The 14,931-nt window shown below is 73.3% G+C and overlaps 2 protein-coding genes across 3 annotated transcripts; one reads left to right on the top strand and one right to left on the bottom strand.

The window, feature by feature from the left end:
- The first annotated feature begins 817 nt into the window (after window positions 1-817).
- LOC128822802 (25-hydroxyvitamin D-1 alpha hydroxylase, mitochondrial) lies at window positions 818-6,416 on the top strand. Its single transcript, XM_054004602.1, has 10 exons — window positions 818-895; window positions 1,883-2,073; window positions 2,345-2,347; window positions 2,995-3,191; window positions 3,717-3,923; window positions 4,333-4,490; window positions 4,561-4,769; window positions 5,162-5,243; window positions 5,333-5,584; window positions 5,666-6,416. Exons 1-10 carry the CDS (start codon window positions 818-820, stop codon window positions 5,777-5,779), a joined length of 1,491 nt encoding a protein of 496 aa, XP_053860577.1. The 3' UTR covers window positions 5,780-6,416.
- Window positions 6,417-8,369: 1,953 nt separating this feature from the next.
- Window positions 8,370-13,090, bottom strand: TSPAN31 (tetraspanin 31). 2 transcript variants are annotated; one of them, XM_054004660.1, is made up of 5 exons: window positions 12,943-13,090; window positions 11,345-11,512; window positions 10,526-10,606; window positions 9,235-9,358; window positions 8,370-9,137 (listed from the first exon to the last, which is right to left on the bottom strand). In XM_054004660.1, the coding sequence occupies exons 1-5, from the start codon at window positions 13,003-13,005 to the stop codon at window positions 9,061-9,063; spliced, it is 513 nt and encodes a 170-aa protein (XP_053860635.1). In that variant the 5' UTR covers window positions 13,006-13,090; the 3' UTR covers window positions 8,370-9,060. The 2 variants fall into 2 exon arrangements, with proteins under 2 accessions (XP_053860635.1, XP_053860636.1); XM_054004661.1 differs by lacking the exon at window positions 8,370-9,137 and adding an exon at window positions 9,726-9,903 and having other exon boundaries at window positions 9,268-9,358.
- Between the last annotated feature and the right edge of the window lie 1,841 nt (window positions 13,091-14,931).

Here is a 14,931-nt window from a genome sequence, read left to right as displayed (position 1 = left end):
CGGGGGTGTCACTGATGGGTTTGGGGTCCCGGGGGTGTCCCCGGGGGGGTCCCGGGGGTGTCACTGGTGGGTTTGGGGTCCCGGGGGTGTCCCCGGGGGGGTCCCGGGGGTGTCACTGATGGGTTTGGGGGCTCGGCGCCGTGCGCGCCCCCGCCTCTGCCCTCGCGTGTGCGCGCCTCGGGGGCGTGGCCACGGAGCCGCCGCCGCGCGGTGATTGGTCCGAGGCTCCCGCTATGCAAATCAGCCGGCAGGAAGGCGGGGCTTAGCTCCCAGTTTGGTGATACGGGGCGGGGTTAATGCTCGGAGGGCGTGGCTCCCGCGGAGGGGGCGGGGCCTGCCCGGCTGCACGTGGGCGCTATAAAGCCCCGGCCCGGGGCCCCCCCCGCAGTCGAGGCTCGGCCCCGGGTCCCCCCCGAGCCCCGCCGGATCCCCCCCAAACCTCGCCGGGTCCCCCCGAGCCTTGCCGGATCCCCCCGAGCCCCGCCGGGTCCCCCACAAGCCCCGCCGGATCCCCCCCAAACCTCGCCGGGCCCCCCCCCGAGCCCCGCCGGGTCCCCCCGAGCCCCGCCGGGTCCCCGCCGCCTCCAGCACCGCAGTCCCGCGTCCGCTGGTGTCACCGGTGCCCCCCCCCCCCGCCGTGCCCCCCCGGTGCCACTCGAGCCCCGGTGCCTCGCCATGTCCCCCAGCCTCCGTCTGCCCGCCCGGGCCGCCCTCCTGTCCCGCTCCCCGCCCGAGCCGGGGGTCCCCCGGGCTCCCCCAGTCCCCCCCCGCTGCCTCTGCCCCGCCCCGCACCCCTCGGCCCCGGGGCCTGGCCGAGATGCCGGGGCCGAGCTCCACCGCCTTCATCTTCGAGCTGCTGTGCCGAGGGGGGGTGCGGAGGCTGCACGAGATGCAGGTAAATGGGGCTGGGGGCACCGGGAACCGCGGGGGGCTCTGAGCCGGGGCTTGGAGGAGGCGGGGGGGACCCCATTCCCGCTGCCCTGGAGCCTGGGGGGATCCTGGTCCCCCTGTCCTGGGCCATGGAGGAGATGGGGGACCCTGGTGTCGCCGTCCTGGCTGGAGGGGACAGCGCGGACCCCAGTGCCACCACCCCGAGTCTCGGAGGGGACAGGAGGGACCGCGGTCCTCGCACCCGGGGGTGCGGAGGGGAGCGGGGAGGGTCACGGATCTCTGTCCCCGGGGCTGGGCGCCAGGACTCGTGGGGGTGGCGCTGGGACCCCCGGTCTGGGCACGGTCAGAGCAGTCCGGGCTCGGGGGGTGCTGGCAGCGGGGACGGGGTCACCCCGGGGGGACACAGAGGGACGGGGACAGGCCACCCCCGGGTGGGCAGTGGCCCCGAGACCAGGTGACCCCCGGCGGTCACAGCAGGTCCGGGGGGGGGGGGCACGGGGGCGCCAGGACCTCCCCGTGCGCTGCAGCTGCTCCTGTCCCGCCCCGTGTCCCCCTGCGCGGCCCCGGGCACCGCTCCCGGTGTGACCCCCGGTGAGCCCGACCCCCCCTTACCCCCAGCCTGGCTGCCGGTCCCAGCTCGGGACAGTGGGGGGGCTCTTCGGGCAGCTGTGACCCCCTGTGCTCCCCCCACGATGACAGCCCGCTCCGGTTCGGGCCGGGGTGTCCTCCCCGTGTTCCCATCCGGTCCCGGTTCGGGCCGGTGTGACCCCCCCCCGCCCGTGTCCCCCGCCCCGGTCCATGGCCGGTCCCGGTTCGGTGTGACCCCCCCGTATCCCCCCCGGTCCATGGCCGGTCCTGGCTCATGGCCGGTCCCGGTTCGGGCTGGTGTGACCCCCCCCCCCCCCCCCGCCCGTGTCCCCCGCCCCGGTCCATGTCCGGTCCCGGTTCGGGCCGGTCCCGGTTCGGTGTGACCCCCCCGTGTCCCCCCCAGGTTCACGGCCGGGCCCGGTTCGGGCCGCTCTGGAAGGCCCGGTTCGGCCCGGTGCTCACGGTGCACGTGGCCGAGCCCGCGCTCGTGGCTCAGGTGCTGCGGCAGGAGGGGCCCGAGCCCCGGCGGGCCCTGAGCTGCCCCTGGAAGGAGCACCGGAGCCTCCGGGGGGTGCCGGGGGGGCTCCTCACCCTGTGAGTGCCGGGGGGGGGGCTCGGGGGGAGTTGCCCAGGGGGGCTCCTGGGTTACCCGGGGGGGTCTTGGGGCCGGGGGCTGCACGGGGATTTGGGGGGGGGGTCGCACAGGCCCCCCCCGGGGCTCCCCGTGGGCTGGGGGTGTCCGTACCCCCAGGGGCTCCCCCCGCACCCGTTCCGGGAAGGGCCCGTGGGGTGCGGGGGGGCCCGGGGTGACTCAGGCGTGATTCAGCCCCCCCTCCCCTGCCCCTGCCCCCCCCCCCCCCCGCAGGATGTGAGTAACTGCCCGGGGGGGGCCCGGCCCCGGCGTGGGCTGGGGGAGGGACCCCAAACCCACCCCAGCTGTCCCCAGCCCCCGGCGTGGGCACGGGGACCCGGTGGCTCTCACAGGTGCCCCTGATCACACCTGGCACTGCCTCGTGGGGGTCTGTGTCCCCCCCGTGTCCCCCCCGTGTCCCCCCCGTGTCCCACCATTTGTCCCCTGTGTCCCCCCTGTCCCCTGTGTCCCTCATGTCCCCATACCCTGCCCCTCATTTCCCCCGTGCCCCTGTCCCCCCATGTCCCCGTGTCCCCACTCAAGTCCCCTGTCTGTCCCTGTCCCTCATCCTGTGTGTGTCCCTGACCCCACACCTGTCCTGTCCCCATGTCCCCCCCTGTCCTTGTCCCTCCCTGTGTCCCTGCCTGTCCCCACGTGCCCCGTTACCTGTGTCCCACGTCCCTGTCCTTCACCCGTGTCCCCATCTGTGTCCCTGCATGTCCCCCGTGTCCCCATCCACATCCCCCGTGTCCCTGTCCCCCTCTTCCCGCGTGTCCCCGTGTCCCCTCCGTGCCCGATGTCCCGTGTGTCCCCACCCCCCCGCCGTGTCCTCTGTGTCCCCTCCTGTCCCCGCTGTGTCCCCGTGACGATGTCCCTGTCCCCAGGGAGGGCGAGGCGTGGCGGGGGTCGCGGCGGGTGCTGGCGCGGGGGCTGCTCCGCCCGGGGGCGGCCGAGGCCTTCGCGGGGCCGGTGGCCACCGTGGTGGCCGAGCTGGTGGCCCGGCTGCAGCGGCTGCGGCGGCGGCACCCGCGGGGCGTCGTCCCCGACATCGGCACTGAGTTCAACCGCTTCGGCCTCGAGGGTGAGAGGGGACCCCAGACGGGGAATGGGGGACCCCAAAAGGCAGATGGGGAACCCCAAAATTGGGATGGGGCACCCCAAAAGGGAATAAGGCACACCAAAAGGGATGAGGAGCCCCAAAAGGGGATGGGGCACCCCAAACGGGATGATGGGGCACCCTAAACGGGGATGGGGAACCCCAAAAGGGGATGGGCCACGCCAAACAGGAATGGGGAACCCCAGAAGGGGGCTGAACAACCCCAAAAGGCAGATGGGCACCACCAAAAGGGGGATGGGGCACCCCAAAAGGGAATAGGGCACGCCAAAAGGGATGAGAAACCCCAAAAGGGGATGGGGCACCCCAAAGGGCTGTGACCCCCACAGGGACCCTCCCCCATACCCCCCAGGGGTCCCCAGGTCCCCCAAGTCTCCAGGGCACCTTCTGTCCCCCAGTGTCCCCAGGGACTCTCGGATCCCCCCTCAGTGTCCCCGTGTCTCTGGGCCCCCGGTGTCCCCGTGTCCCCATGTCCCCGTGTCCCACCCGCAGCCATCTCCTGGGTGCTGTTCTCCTCCCGCCTGGGCTGCCTGGGGGACCCCGGGGACGCCCCCGCGGCCACCGAGGGCGTGATCCGGAGCGTGGGGGCGGTGCTGGCGCTGACGCTGGTGACAATGGCGCTGCCGCGTCCCCTCCTGCGCCTCGTCCCCGCGCCCTGGGACGCCTTCTGCCACGCCTGGGACCAGCTCTTCGCCTTCGGTGAGGGGACACGGGGACAGGGGGGACACGGGGGACACCGTGATCACCTCCCATGGGGACACGGGGCCATCCCACGGGGACACCAGGACATCGAGTGGGGACACGGGGACATCCCAGAGGGATACGGGGATGTCCCACGGCCAGAGGGACACTCCTGCTCACCTTCAGCCGAGGGGACACGGGGACGTGGGGACATGCCAGGGCCATGGTGAGGGGACACAGGGGATGCGGGGACATCCAAGGGACACACCCGTGGGGTCACAGGGATGTCCCATGACCGTGACAGTCCCATGCCATCGTGCTCTGTGGCCAAGGGACGCACAGATGGAGTGTGGCCGTGGTGACACTGACAGGGACTCGGTGACAACGCACGGCCACGGTGGCACTGACGGGGTGTTGTTGTCCCCAGCCAAGGGACACGTGGACCGGCGCGTGGCCGAGGTGGCTGCGCGGGGGCCGCTGGCCGAGGGGGACACGTGTGTCACCGACCTGCTGGCCCGGGAGCGCGTCCCTGTCAGCAGCATCTACGGGAACGTCACCGAGCTGCTGCTGGCCGGGGTGGACACGGTGAGGGGGGTGACACTGGGCTGTCCCTGCTGTCACTGTGAGTCCCACTGATGTCACCGTGCGTCCCCAGGTGGCCAGCACGCTGGCCTGGAGCCTGTACGAGCTGGCACGGAGCCCGGGGGCACAGGCGGCCCTGCACCGCGAGCTGGTGGCTGCCACTGCCGCCAGCGGCGTCACCAACGGTGACGGTGCCACCACGGACGGTGCCACTGCTGCTGCCACCGCCGCTGCGCTGGGACGGCTGCCACTGCTACGTGCTGTGGTGAAGGAGACCCTCAGGTGACAGGGACACGGGGACAACGATGGGACATGGGAAGGGGAGAGGGATTGGGACATGGGGACAGGAGCACAGAGGGGAACAGGGATGGGGACACAGGGACATGGGGGTGGGGACATGGCTGGGTGAGGGACACAGGGATGGGAACGGGACAAGGATGTGGATAAAGATGGGGACAGGGACAGGACAGGGATGGGGATGGGACAGGATGGGTTTGGGGCTAAAATGGGGACAGGGATGGGGACAAGGAGGAGGATGGGGATGAGAGTGAAGACCAGGACAGGGCGGGGATGAGGATGGGACAAGGGTGGGGATGAGGATGAAGGTGGGGACAGGTCGAGGTCAGGGATGAGGATGGGGACAGGGAGGTGACAGGGGGTGTCCTCCCCTGCAGGCTGTACCCTGTCATCCCGGCCAACGCCCGCGTCGTCCCCGACTGCGACATCCGCGTCGGCGACTACCTGGTGCCACGCCAGGTGAGCCGGGGGGACCCCTCCCACCCCAGGGCTCCCGGTGTCCCCGAGGCGTCCCCAGGGTGTCCCCGCTGACCTCGGTGTCCCTGCAGACCCTCATCACCCTGTGCCATTACGCCACGTCCCGCGACAGCCGCTTCTTCCCGGCGCCCGACGCCTTCCGCCCGGAGCGCTGGCTGCGCCACAGGGACACCGGTGACACTCCTGGGGACACCCCCGGGGACGCCCCCGGGGACGCCCTCGGCCCCAGGCACCCCTTTGCCTCTCTGCCCTTCGGCCTCGGCCCCCGCAGCTGCGTCGGGCGCCGCCTGGCCGAGCTGCAGCTGCACATGGCGCTGGCACAGGTGGGTGTCCTGCGTCCTCGTGTCCCCACGGTGTCCCCACAATGTCCCCACGGTGTCACTCACCCGTCCCTGCTCCCCCAGATCCTGCTGCGCTTCGAGGTGCGGCCGGAGCCCGGGGGGGGCCGCGTGCGCCCCATGACCCGCACCCTGCTGGCCCCCGGCGCCCCCATCAGCCTGCGCTTCCTCGAGCGGTGACACCGGGGACAGAGGGCACCGGAGAGACTGCGGGCATGGGGACACCGGGGACACCGGGGACACCAGAGACCCTGGAGACGTGGGGACACCAGGGACACCGGGGACACTGAGGACACCGGGGACACTGAGGACACCAGAGACCCTGGAGACGTAGGGACACCAGGGACACCAGGGACACCGGGGACACCGGGGACACTGACGACACCGGGGACACTGAGGACACCGGAGACTCTGGGGACACTGAGGACACCGGGGACACCGGGGACAGTGCGGAGACCTCGGCCCCAGCGGTGACTTCACCACCAGTAACGGCACTGACCCCTGCGGTGGCCTTGACACCACCGTGTCCCCCAGTGTCACTGTGTCCCCTGCACCTCGTGGTGGCCCTGACCCCGTGGGTGACCCCAGCGCAGCAGTGGCCCTGACCCCGCGGTGGCACTGGCCGTGGTGGCGGCAGCCCCCAGCCCGTGGAGCCCCTGACTCCAGCAGTGTCACAGGCCCCGTGCTGGCCTTGTCCCCAGGGTGTCCCCAGCCCCATGGGGCACGCTCAGCCTCGCTGGTGACTCCCCGGAGACCCCGACCCCGCAGAGCCCCCCCGCCGGCACATTCGGGTTTATTTATTGGCCAATAAAGGCGTTTCGGGGATTTTGGAGCTCGGCTCGCACCTCCCCACCCCCCACCCCGTGACTCAACCCCTCCCCCCCCTCCCCGTGCCCCCCCCCCGGGCTGGGGGCGGGGGGGGCCGCGCCCCTCACCTGCCCAGGTGTGCCCGGGGGTGACGTGGCCCCGCGGGGGGGGGGGGCGGGGGGGGGGCACAGCCCCTCCCCATGGCGGGGGGGGGGGTGCCCTGAGAGGGGGAGGGGCCTGGGTGGGGCTCAAAGGGCCCCCCCGGACCCCTCACGATGCCCATGGGGGGCGGGGGGGTGATGGGTGAGCCCCCCCCGGGGTGCTGGGGGTCAGGGGAGGGGTGGGGGGTGTCGGGAACCCCCGGTCCCCCCGTGGGGTTTAACCCGGTCGGTGCCACCCACGGTGGGGGGGGGGGGGGCAATGTCGCAGGTGGGGGAGGGGCTGACGTCAGCACAGGGGACTCTGGACCCTCGTGGGGACCCTGAGGCAGCCGAGCGTGGTGACCCCCCCCTCCCCCCACCCCGGGACAACCCCTCCCCCCCCCCCCGGGACACCCCTCCCCCCCAGGTGAGCAGGAGGAGGAAGAGGGGAGGGTCCCTGGGCGGGATTGGCACGGGGGCTCACCTGGGCCAGGTGCGGGTGGCAGATGGACCTGAAGGGGGGGGTGGGAGAGTCACCCTGGGCTTAGAACGGGGAGGGGGGCGGCCCAGGTGAGGGCGGGGCCCACCCTGGAGCCCCCGGGAACCGCGGGGGGGGGGGGACCGGAGGGACCGAGACCACCGTCAGGTGAGGAGGAAACTTCTGGAACGGGAGCGGTGAGCGCCGGGCCGGGGGGGGACCTGGGGGTGTTGGAGACACCTGAGCGAGGGGGGGGGGGGAGGGCCGTGGCCAGCAGGTGAGGGGGGGGGGTCCCTCGGGTCCTCCCTGCTGCCCCTCCCCCTCCCGGGGGTTCCCGGGGGTCCCCCTCGCCCCTCCCCCCGGCCCTCCCCCCCCTGCCCCGCGCTCCGCCCGGTGAGTTCCGGGACCCCCCCGGGACCCCCCAATTTTGGCACCGGCTCCGCCCGGGCCGGAGAGACCCCCGGGGGTCGCGGGGGGGCCTGGCTGGAGAGCGCTGGGGGGCTGTGGGGGGTCGGGGGGAGCTGGTTTGGGGGGGCAGGGGTCACGGTGGGGTCTGACCCGAGTGCCGGGGGGGGGCGGGTTTGGGGTGCTGGGGGTCACGGGGGTGGGCACCGGGGGAATTCGGGGGGCTGGGCTGGGCTGGGGGGGGGTCTCCTGGGGGGACGGGAGGGGGACTGGGATGCCAGGGGCTGGGGGGGGGGGGCACTGGGGGACACAACTGCTGCTGCTGCTGGGGAAAACGTGGGGGGGGGGAATGGGGACATTGGGGGACCCGCGGGGGCACCGGGGGGAGGGGACACCACGGGTTGGCACTTGGGGACACCTGGGGGGGGGACACGATGGCACCTCCCCGTCGCCCCCCGGGCTCTGCAGCCCCGCTGGGGAGGGGTCACAGCGGTGCCCCCCACCCCCCGTGTCCCTGACTGTCCTGCCCTGTCCCCTGCCCCCCTGGGGCACCGGTACCTGCAGGGGGGGCGTGAGGGGTGACCCCAACACCCCCCCCCAAAAATAACCACCCCCTGAACATCCCCCAGGACTCACATGTCGTGGAATTGTGGGGTGACCCCCCCCCAAAACACCCCCCTGGGCCCCTCCCACTGGTATTTGTGGGGGGTTTGTCCCCCCCAAACATCCTGAACCCCCCCAGGGACACCAGGACTGGATTTGGGGGGAGACCCCACTTATTGGGGGGGGGGGGGCAGTTTTTGGGGTTCCCCATTTCCCTGCCAATAAAGGGGTGTGGGCAGTGCCCCCCCCCCCACCACCCTGTGTGTCCCGTGTCACTGGGGGGGGGTCACTGCTGCCCGGGGGGGAGCACCCCAGAATGAGCCCGAGCCGTGGTCAGGGGTGGTGTGTTTATTGGGAGGGGACACCGTGACCCCCCCGTGGTGGCAGCGGGGGGGGGGGGGTGTCCCCCTGCTCCCCCCCCCCCCCACATTGGGTCTGGGGGGTGGGGGGGGACACACACACTGGGGGGGTCACTGGTCCCAGTCATGGTATAAACCAGTACAGACCAGTTTAGGGTGCTGGGATGGGGGGGGGCCCCTGCTGGATTTGGGGAGGTTGTGACCCCCCCTCCTCAGCCCCCCCCCCCCCCCCAGCCCCCAAGGGGGGAGTGTATGGGGGGGGCACCCCCCAGTTTGGGACGGGTCAGACTGGGAGGAGGGGGGAGTCGCTGTTGGGGGGGGGGGTCCTGCCCCGTGTGCCCCTCCCCAGTGTGGGGGTGACCGTGACCCCCCCGGGCAGGGGGGGGAGGACACACCGTGGGGGCTGGGGGTGTCTGAACGACCAGTACAAACCAGTTTGGAGAGCTCAGACTGAGATGGGGGGGGGGGCTCTGCCCCGGGCCCCCTCCTGCTGTGAGGGGGGGGTCACAGCCCTGCCGGTGGGGGGGGTCACCCCATGATTTGGGGGTGGGTGTCCTTGTCCCCAGTGCTTCATGCGGCTGCGGGGGGGGCAGCTGTCAGCATTTGGGGACCCCTCAGGGCCGGGGACCCCTCCCCAGAGGAGCTGTGCCCCCCCCCGGGCCCCCCCCGCTATAGGAAGGCCCCGGGGTTGGCGCGGGGGGTCGCGCTGGGTTCCGGAAGCGGAGGGCGAGCCAGACCCCCAAAACCTGCAACAAACGGGGGGGGTGGGGGGGGCTGCTGGACCCCCCCCCCAAGGCCTCGAGACCCCCGCCCGCCCCCCCCCGCCCCCCCCCCCCCCCGTACCTCGGTGAAGCTGAAGAACAGCCCGACCCCCCCCAGGATCTTGAGGGCCTGGTCCGAGTGCTGCAGCAGTTGGGGGGCGCAGGGGGGGGCACGGGGGGGCTCCCCCCGGGGGGAACTGGCACCTCTGGGGGCAAACGGGAGGGTCGGGGGGGTCCCCAATGCCCCCCACCCCCGGGGGTCCTCACACCCCCACAGTGGGGGTGGGGGGGGCAGCACATCCAGGGGGTCCCCAAACTCTGCTTCCCCCAAAAAACCCAACCCCCCCCCCCCCCCCAGCCCCCCCCCAGGGGTGTCCCCAAATCCCCCTGACCCCCCGATACCCCCAGGAGGAGTCTCCAAACCCCTCCCCCAAACCCCCCTGACTCCCCCAATCACCCCTAAACCCCCCCCAAGCCCCCCCCACTTCCCCAATCACCCCTAAACCCCCCCAAACCCCCCCAAGTCACCCCTAAACCCCCCATGTGCCCCCCCAAACCCCCCCCCAGACTCACAGCGGGGCAGTTTGGGGGTTCCCAGGGGGGCTCCAGCCCGGGGGGGCTCCCGGGGGGGGGGGCTGGCCGGCGGGGGGGTCCCGGGGGGCTCCCCCAAACCGCAGCAGCCCAGCCTGCGCTGCAGCTCCCCCCGCGCCCCCCCGCTCAGCAGGGGCCAGGCCGAGTGCAGCAGCCGCTCCTGGGGGGCAACGGGGGCACCCCAAAAATCCGTCAGAGCCCCCCAGGATCCCCCCAGAACCACGGGCCCCCCCCAGGATCCCCCAGAACCACGGGACCCCCCCCAAACACCTCAGTGCCCTCCAGAACCCATCCACAGCCAAGGGGCCCCCAAACCCCTCAGTGTCCCCCAGGACCCCCCCAATCCCCATAGGGCACCCCCAAACTCCTCAGTGCCCCCCAGCACCTCCCCCACCACCATGGCCCCCCCCCAGTGCCCCCCAGGACCCCCCCCCACCGCCACAGTGCCCCCCCAAACCCCTTTGTGCCCCACCCAGGGCTGGGGGGACCCCTGTGGGGGTGGGAGGATCCCGGCCCCCCCTCCCCCAAGGATTGTGGGGTGTGTGGGGGGGGGGTCCCTGTGCACCCCAGGATTGGGGGATGGGTTGTGGGGTGCCCAGGGGTGTCCTGGGGGTGGGGTGGGGGTCCCAGATGGATCTGGGGGGTGTCCCGGGGGGGGTCTTCAGGGGGTGTGACCCACCTGAGGTGCCCAGGGTTTGCAGGGGGAGGTTCCCTGAGCCCCCCAGGGAGTTGGGGGGTCCCAGGGGGTTTTGGGGGGCCCGGGGGGGGGTCCCAGTGCCCACCTGAGCGTCGCGGCCCAGGGCGAGGCAGGCGCAGGACACGCCCAGCTGGCACAGGAACACCAGGCCCAGGATCAGCACGTACTGGGGGGGGGTCAAGGGGGGCACACACACACCGAGACCCCCCCCAAAACCCCCCCCGGGACCCCCCAGAATCCCCCCAGCACCTCCCCACTGCAGGTTTTGGGGTTCCCGGGTGGGGTTCGAGCCCCCCTGAAGGGTCTGAAGAGGGGCAGGAGCTGGGGGTGCCACGGGGGGAGGGGGGTTTGGGACATCGGGGGGGCGTTTGGGGACACAGGGGAGGGGTGGCAGCCGGGGAGGGGGCCAGGGACATCCAGGGGGGGGCTTGGGGACACTGCCAGGGGTGCCAGGGACATCGAGGGGGGGCTGGGGACACTGCCAGGGACATCCAGGGGGGCTTGGGGACACTGCCAAGGGTGCCAGGGACATCCAGGGGGGCTTGGGGACACTGCCAGGGGTGCCAGGGACAGCCAGGGGGGCTTGAGAACATCCAGGGGGGTGTTGGGGACACTGCCAGGGGTGCCAGGGACATCGAGGGGGGGGCTGGGGACACTGCCAGGGGTGCCAGGGACATCAAGGGACACCCAGGGGGGTGTTGGGGACACTGCCAGTGACATCCAGAGGGACTTGGGTGGCTCCTCACCGTGCCAGGGTCACCCAGGGGTGCTGGGGACCGAGAGGGGCTTTGGGCCAAGGGGACAGGGCAGGGCAGGACCCGGTGCCCAGGCGGGCTGGGGGCTCACAGAGGGGCTGGGGGTGCCGGGGGGGGGTCCCCGGAGGTTCCCCCCCCTCCAAGGATACGAAGAAGAGCAGGACCTGGTGGTGCCGCAGGGCCCCGAGCAGCCCCAGCCCCGCGATCAGCAGGAGGAAGACTCCGACGGCGAAGGCTCCTCCGAGCAGGGGGGGGCTGGAGCCCCCGGCCAGGCCCCGCGCCCAGCCCGCCACGGCCACCAGCAGCACCCCCACCAGCTGGGGGGCACGGGTCAGGGGGCACCGAGAGCCCCGGGGGTCCCCGGAACCGGGCGGAGCCCCCCGACCCGGGCTGTGACCCCCGACCCGGGCTGTGACCCCCAAACCGGGGCTGTGCCCCCCCACCCGGGCTGTGCCCCCCACCCGGGCTGTGACCCCCGACCCGGGCTGTGACCCCCCCCGACCGGGCTGTGACCCCCAAACCGGGGCTGTGACCCCCGACCCGGGCTGTGACCCCCGACCCGGGCTGTGACCCCCAAACCGGGGCTGTGCCCCCCGACCCGGGCTGTGACCCCCGACCCGGGCTGTGACCCCCAAACCGGGGCTGTGACCCCCACCCGGGCTGTGACCCCCAAACCGGGGCTGTGACCCCCCGACCCGGGCTGTGACCCCCCCAAACCGGGCTGTGACCCCCAAACCGGGCTGTGACCCCCAACCCGGGCTGTGACCCCCGACCTGAGCTGTGCCCCCCCACCCGGGCTGTGACCCCCAAACCGGGCTGTGACCCCCAACCCGGGCTGTGACCCCCAAACCGGAGCTGTGCCCCCCACCCGGGCTGTGACCCCCGGACCGGGCGGAGCCCCCCGACCCGGGGCTGTGACCCCCCGACCCGGGGCTGTGACCCCCCCAAACCCGGGCTGTGACCCCCGACCCGGGCTGTGACCCCCGACCTGGGGCTGTGACCCCCCAAACCGGGGCTGTGACCCCCGACCCGGGCTGTGACCCCCGACCTGGGGCTGTGACCCCCCAAACCGGGGCTGTGACCCCCGACCCGGGCTGTGCCCCCCAACCCGGGCTGTGACCCCCAAACCGGGGCTGTGACCCCCCCAACCGGGGCTGGGCACAGCTCTGGCCCCCCGGCAGTGTTTTGGGGGTCCCCATGGTCGGGGGGGGTCTCTCTGCCCCCAGACCCCCGCTGATGTGGATTTGGGGGGGATGTGACCTTTGACCCTGCCTCTTCCTGCGGTTTTGGGGCGTCCCCTGCCCCTCCCCCACCATTTAGGGGCAGCCCCCGAGCCCCTCGCCACCCCCACACCGGGGGTCCCAGGAGCCCCCCCCCCCCCCAGCTTTGGGGACCCCCAATTTCCCCACAGCACCCCAGAACCCCGGATTGGGAGGGGGGTCCCCGCGGCCCCCAGACCTCCCCAGAGCCCCACCAGGGCACAGGGGTCCCAAATCCCCCCACGACCCCCAAGAGCAGAGGGGTCCCCAATCCCCTCACGGCTCCCACAGAGGGGTCCCCGATCACCTCAGGGCCCCCCCAGAGTGGTCCCAAATCCCCCCACGACCCCCAAGAGCAAAGGGGTGCCCATTCCCCTCACACCCTCCCCAAGAGGGGTCCCCGATCCCCTCACGGCTCCCCCAGAGGGGTCCCCAAGCCCCCCCACAGCAGAGGGGTCCCCATTCCCCTCACGGCTCCCCCCGCTCACCACATAAACCACGTTGAGGGCGCAGAGCGCGTTGCGCGAACAGGCGAAGCCTCCGCAGACCATGGCGGGGTCGGGGGAGTCCCGGGGGGTCCCGGGGAGCTCGGGGGGTCCCGGGGAGCTCGGGGGGTCCCGGGGGTCCCGGGGGTCCCGGGGCGTTCCGGGCTCCCCGCGCCGCGGCCCCTTTAAACCGCGGCCCCCGCGCCCCGCGCGCGCCCGCCCGCACTGCGCGTGCGCGGGAGCCCCGCCCCGCCCACCGCACGCTGTGTCGGCGCAGCCCCGCCCTTTGGCCCCGCCCTCACCGGCGCCTAGCCCCCGCCCCCGCTCCGTATATGGGTATAGCCCCACCCACAGCCCAATACACACATTCTCTGTATTGCGCATGCGCACAACGCCATCGATGCGGGGCGGGGTCTCTCAAGAGAGGGCGGGGCGAGTCGGGCCCCCACGCCCCGCCCCCGGACCACGCCCTTCTCCTGACCCCCCCCCCCCCGACCGCGCAAATCCCGGCCCGGCGAACCCCAGAGACCCCCAGGACCCCCCAGAGCCCCCCAGGAACCCCCAGAGCCCCCCAGGAACCCCCATGGCCCTCCAGGGCCCCCATAGCCCCCAGGGACCCCCTAATAACCCCCCAGGATCCCCCCACGGCCCCCAGGATCCCCCCAGGACCCCCCTACAGCCCCCCAGGATCCCCCCACGGCACCCAGGATCCCCCCAGGACCCCCCTACAGCCCCCCAGGACCCCCCCCCACGGCACCCAGGAGGTGCCCACACCCCGGGAGGGGGCGGATTTTGGGGGGGGGGGAGCCCCCAAAGCACCCCTCGGGCTCAGGGCCGCGGGGAATTGCGGGCGCAGCCGCCCCCCAGCCGGCCCGGGGGGGCTCGGGGTGGCTCCCCCGGGGTCTGGCGAGGTCACGTCGCGACCTTGGGGCGTTATCGCGACAGCGATAGGAGCAGCGATAAGCGACAGCGAGCCCGGGGCTGCTGTGGCTGCTGCTGGTGACCGGCACGGGGGGCGGCGGGGGGGTCCCGCCTGAGCCCCGGGCGGTACCGGAGCCCCCCCGGGCGGTACCGGAGCTCCCCGGGCGGTACCGGAGCCCCCCCGGGCGGTACCGGAGCCCCCTCAGGCGGTACCGGAGCTCCCCGGGCGGTACCGGAGCCCCGGGCGGTACCGGAGCTGTGCCCCCCGTGTCCGTACCTCTGTGTCCCTGTCCCCCACGGCCAGGGACCACCCCTGGGTACCCCCCCCGTGCCGGGCACCTCAAAGCCCGGGGGTCGCTCCGGGTGGGCTCCAGCCCCGACTTCGACCCCGCGCTGCTCCCTGGCACGGCCCGAGAGCCGCTGAGGGCAGCGGGCTGGCACCTGCCCGAGGGGGGCGACCTGGCGGCCACCCGGGGGTTGTGGTGGCCGCCCGGGGGCTGTGGTGGCCGCCCGGGGGTTGTGGTGGCCGCCCGGGGGTTGTGGTGGCCGCCCGGGGGCTGTGGTGGCCACCCGGGGGTGCCAGGCCCGGGGTCACCCTCACCTGTCCTGGCAGGTGCCACAGCAGCCTGGGGGGCGAAGCCTGGCCCCCCCATCCGGACCTGCAGCCGGGAGAAGCAGCTCCTCGCGGCCTCCGCGTGCCCCCTCACCCCCGGACCCTTCCAAACCCCCCCCGGACCCCCTCGCCCTTCAATAAACCCCCCCCAGGACCCCCATTCCCGCCTCTGCCCGGGAGGGTGCAGGGCACGGGGACACTGGGCGCTGGGACCCCAAAGAGTGCTGGGACCCCACAGTGACCACTGGGACCCTACAATGACCAGTGGGACCCCACAGGGACCACTGGGACCCCACAGGGACCACCGGGACCCTACAATGACCAGTGGGACCCCACAGTGACCACTGGGACCCCACAGGGACCACCGGGACCCTACAATGACCAGTGGGACCCCACAGGGACCACCGGGACCCCACAGTGACCACTGGGACCCTACAATGACCACTGGGATCCCACAG

This window comes from Vidua macroura, unplaced genomic scaffold, assembly GCF_024509145.1.
Source record: "Vidua macroura isolate BioBank_ID:100142 unplaced genomic scaffold, ASM2450914v1 whyUn_scaffold_107, whole genome shotgun sequence".
NCBI lineage: Eukaryota > Metazoa > Chordata > Aves > Passeriformes > Viduidae > Vidua > Vidua macroura.
This window is presented reverse-complemented; position numbering and strand designations above follow the sequence as displayed.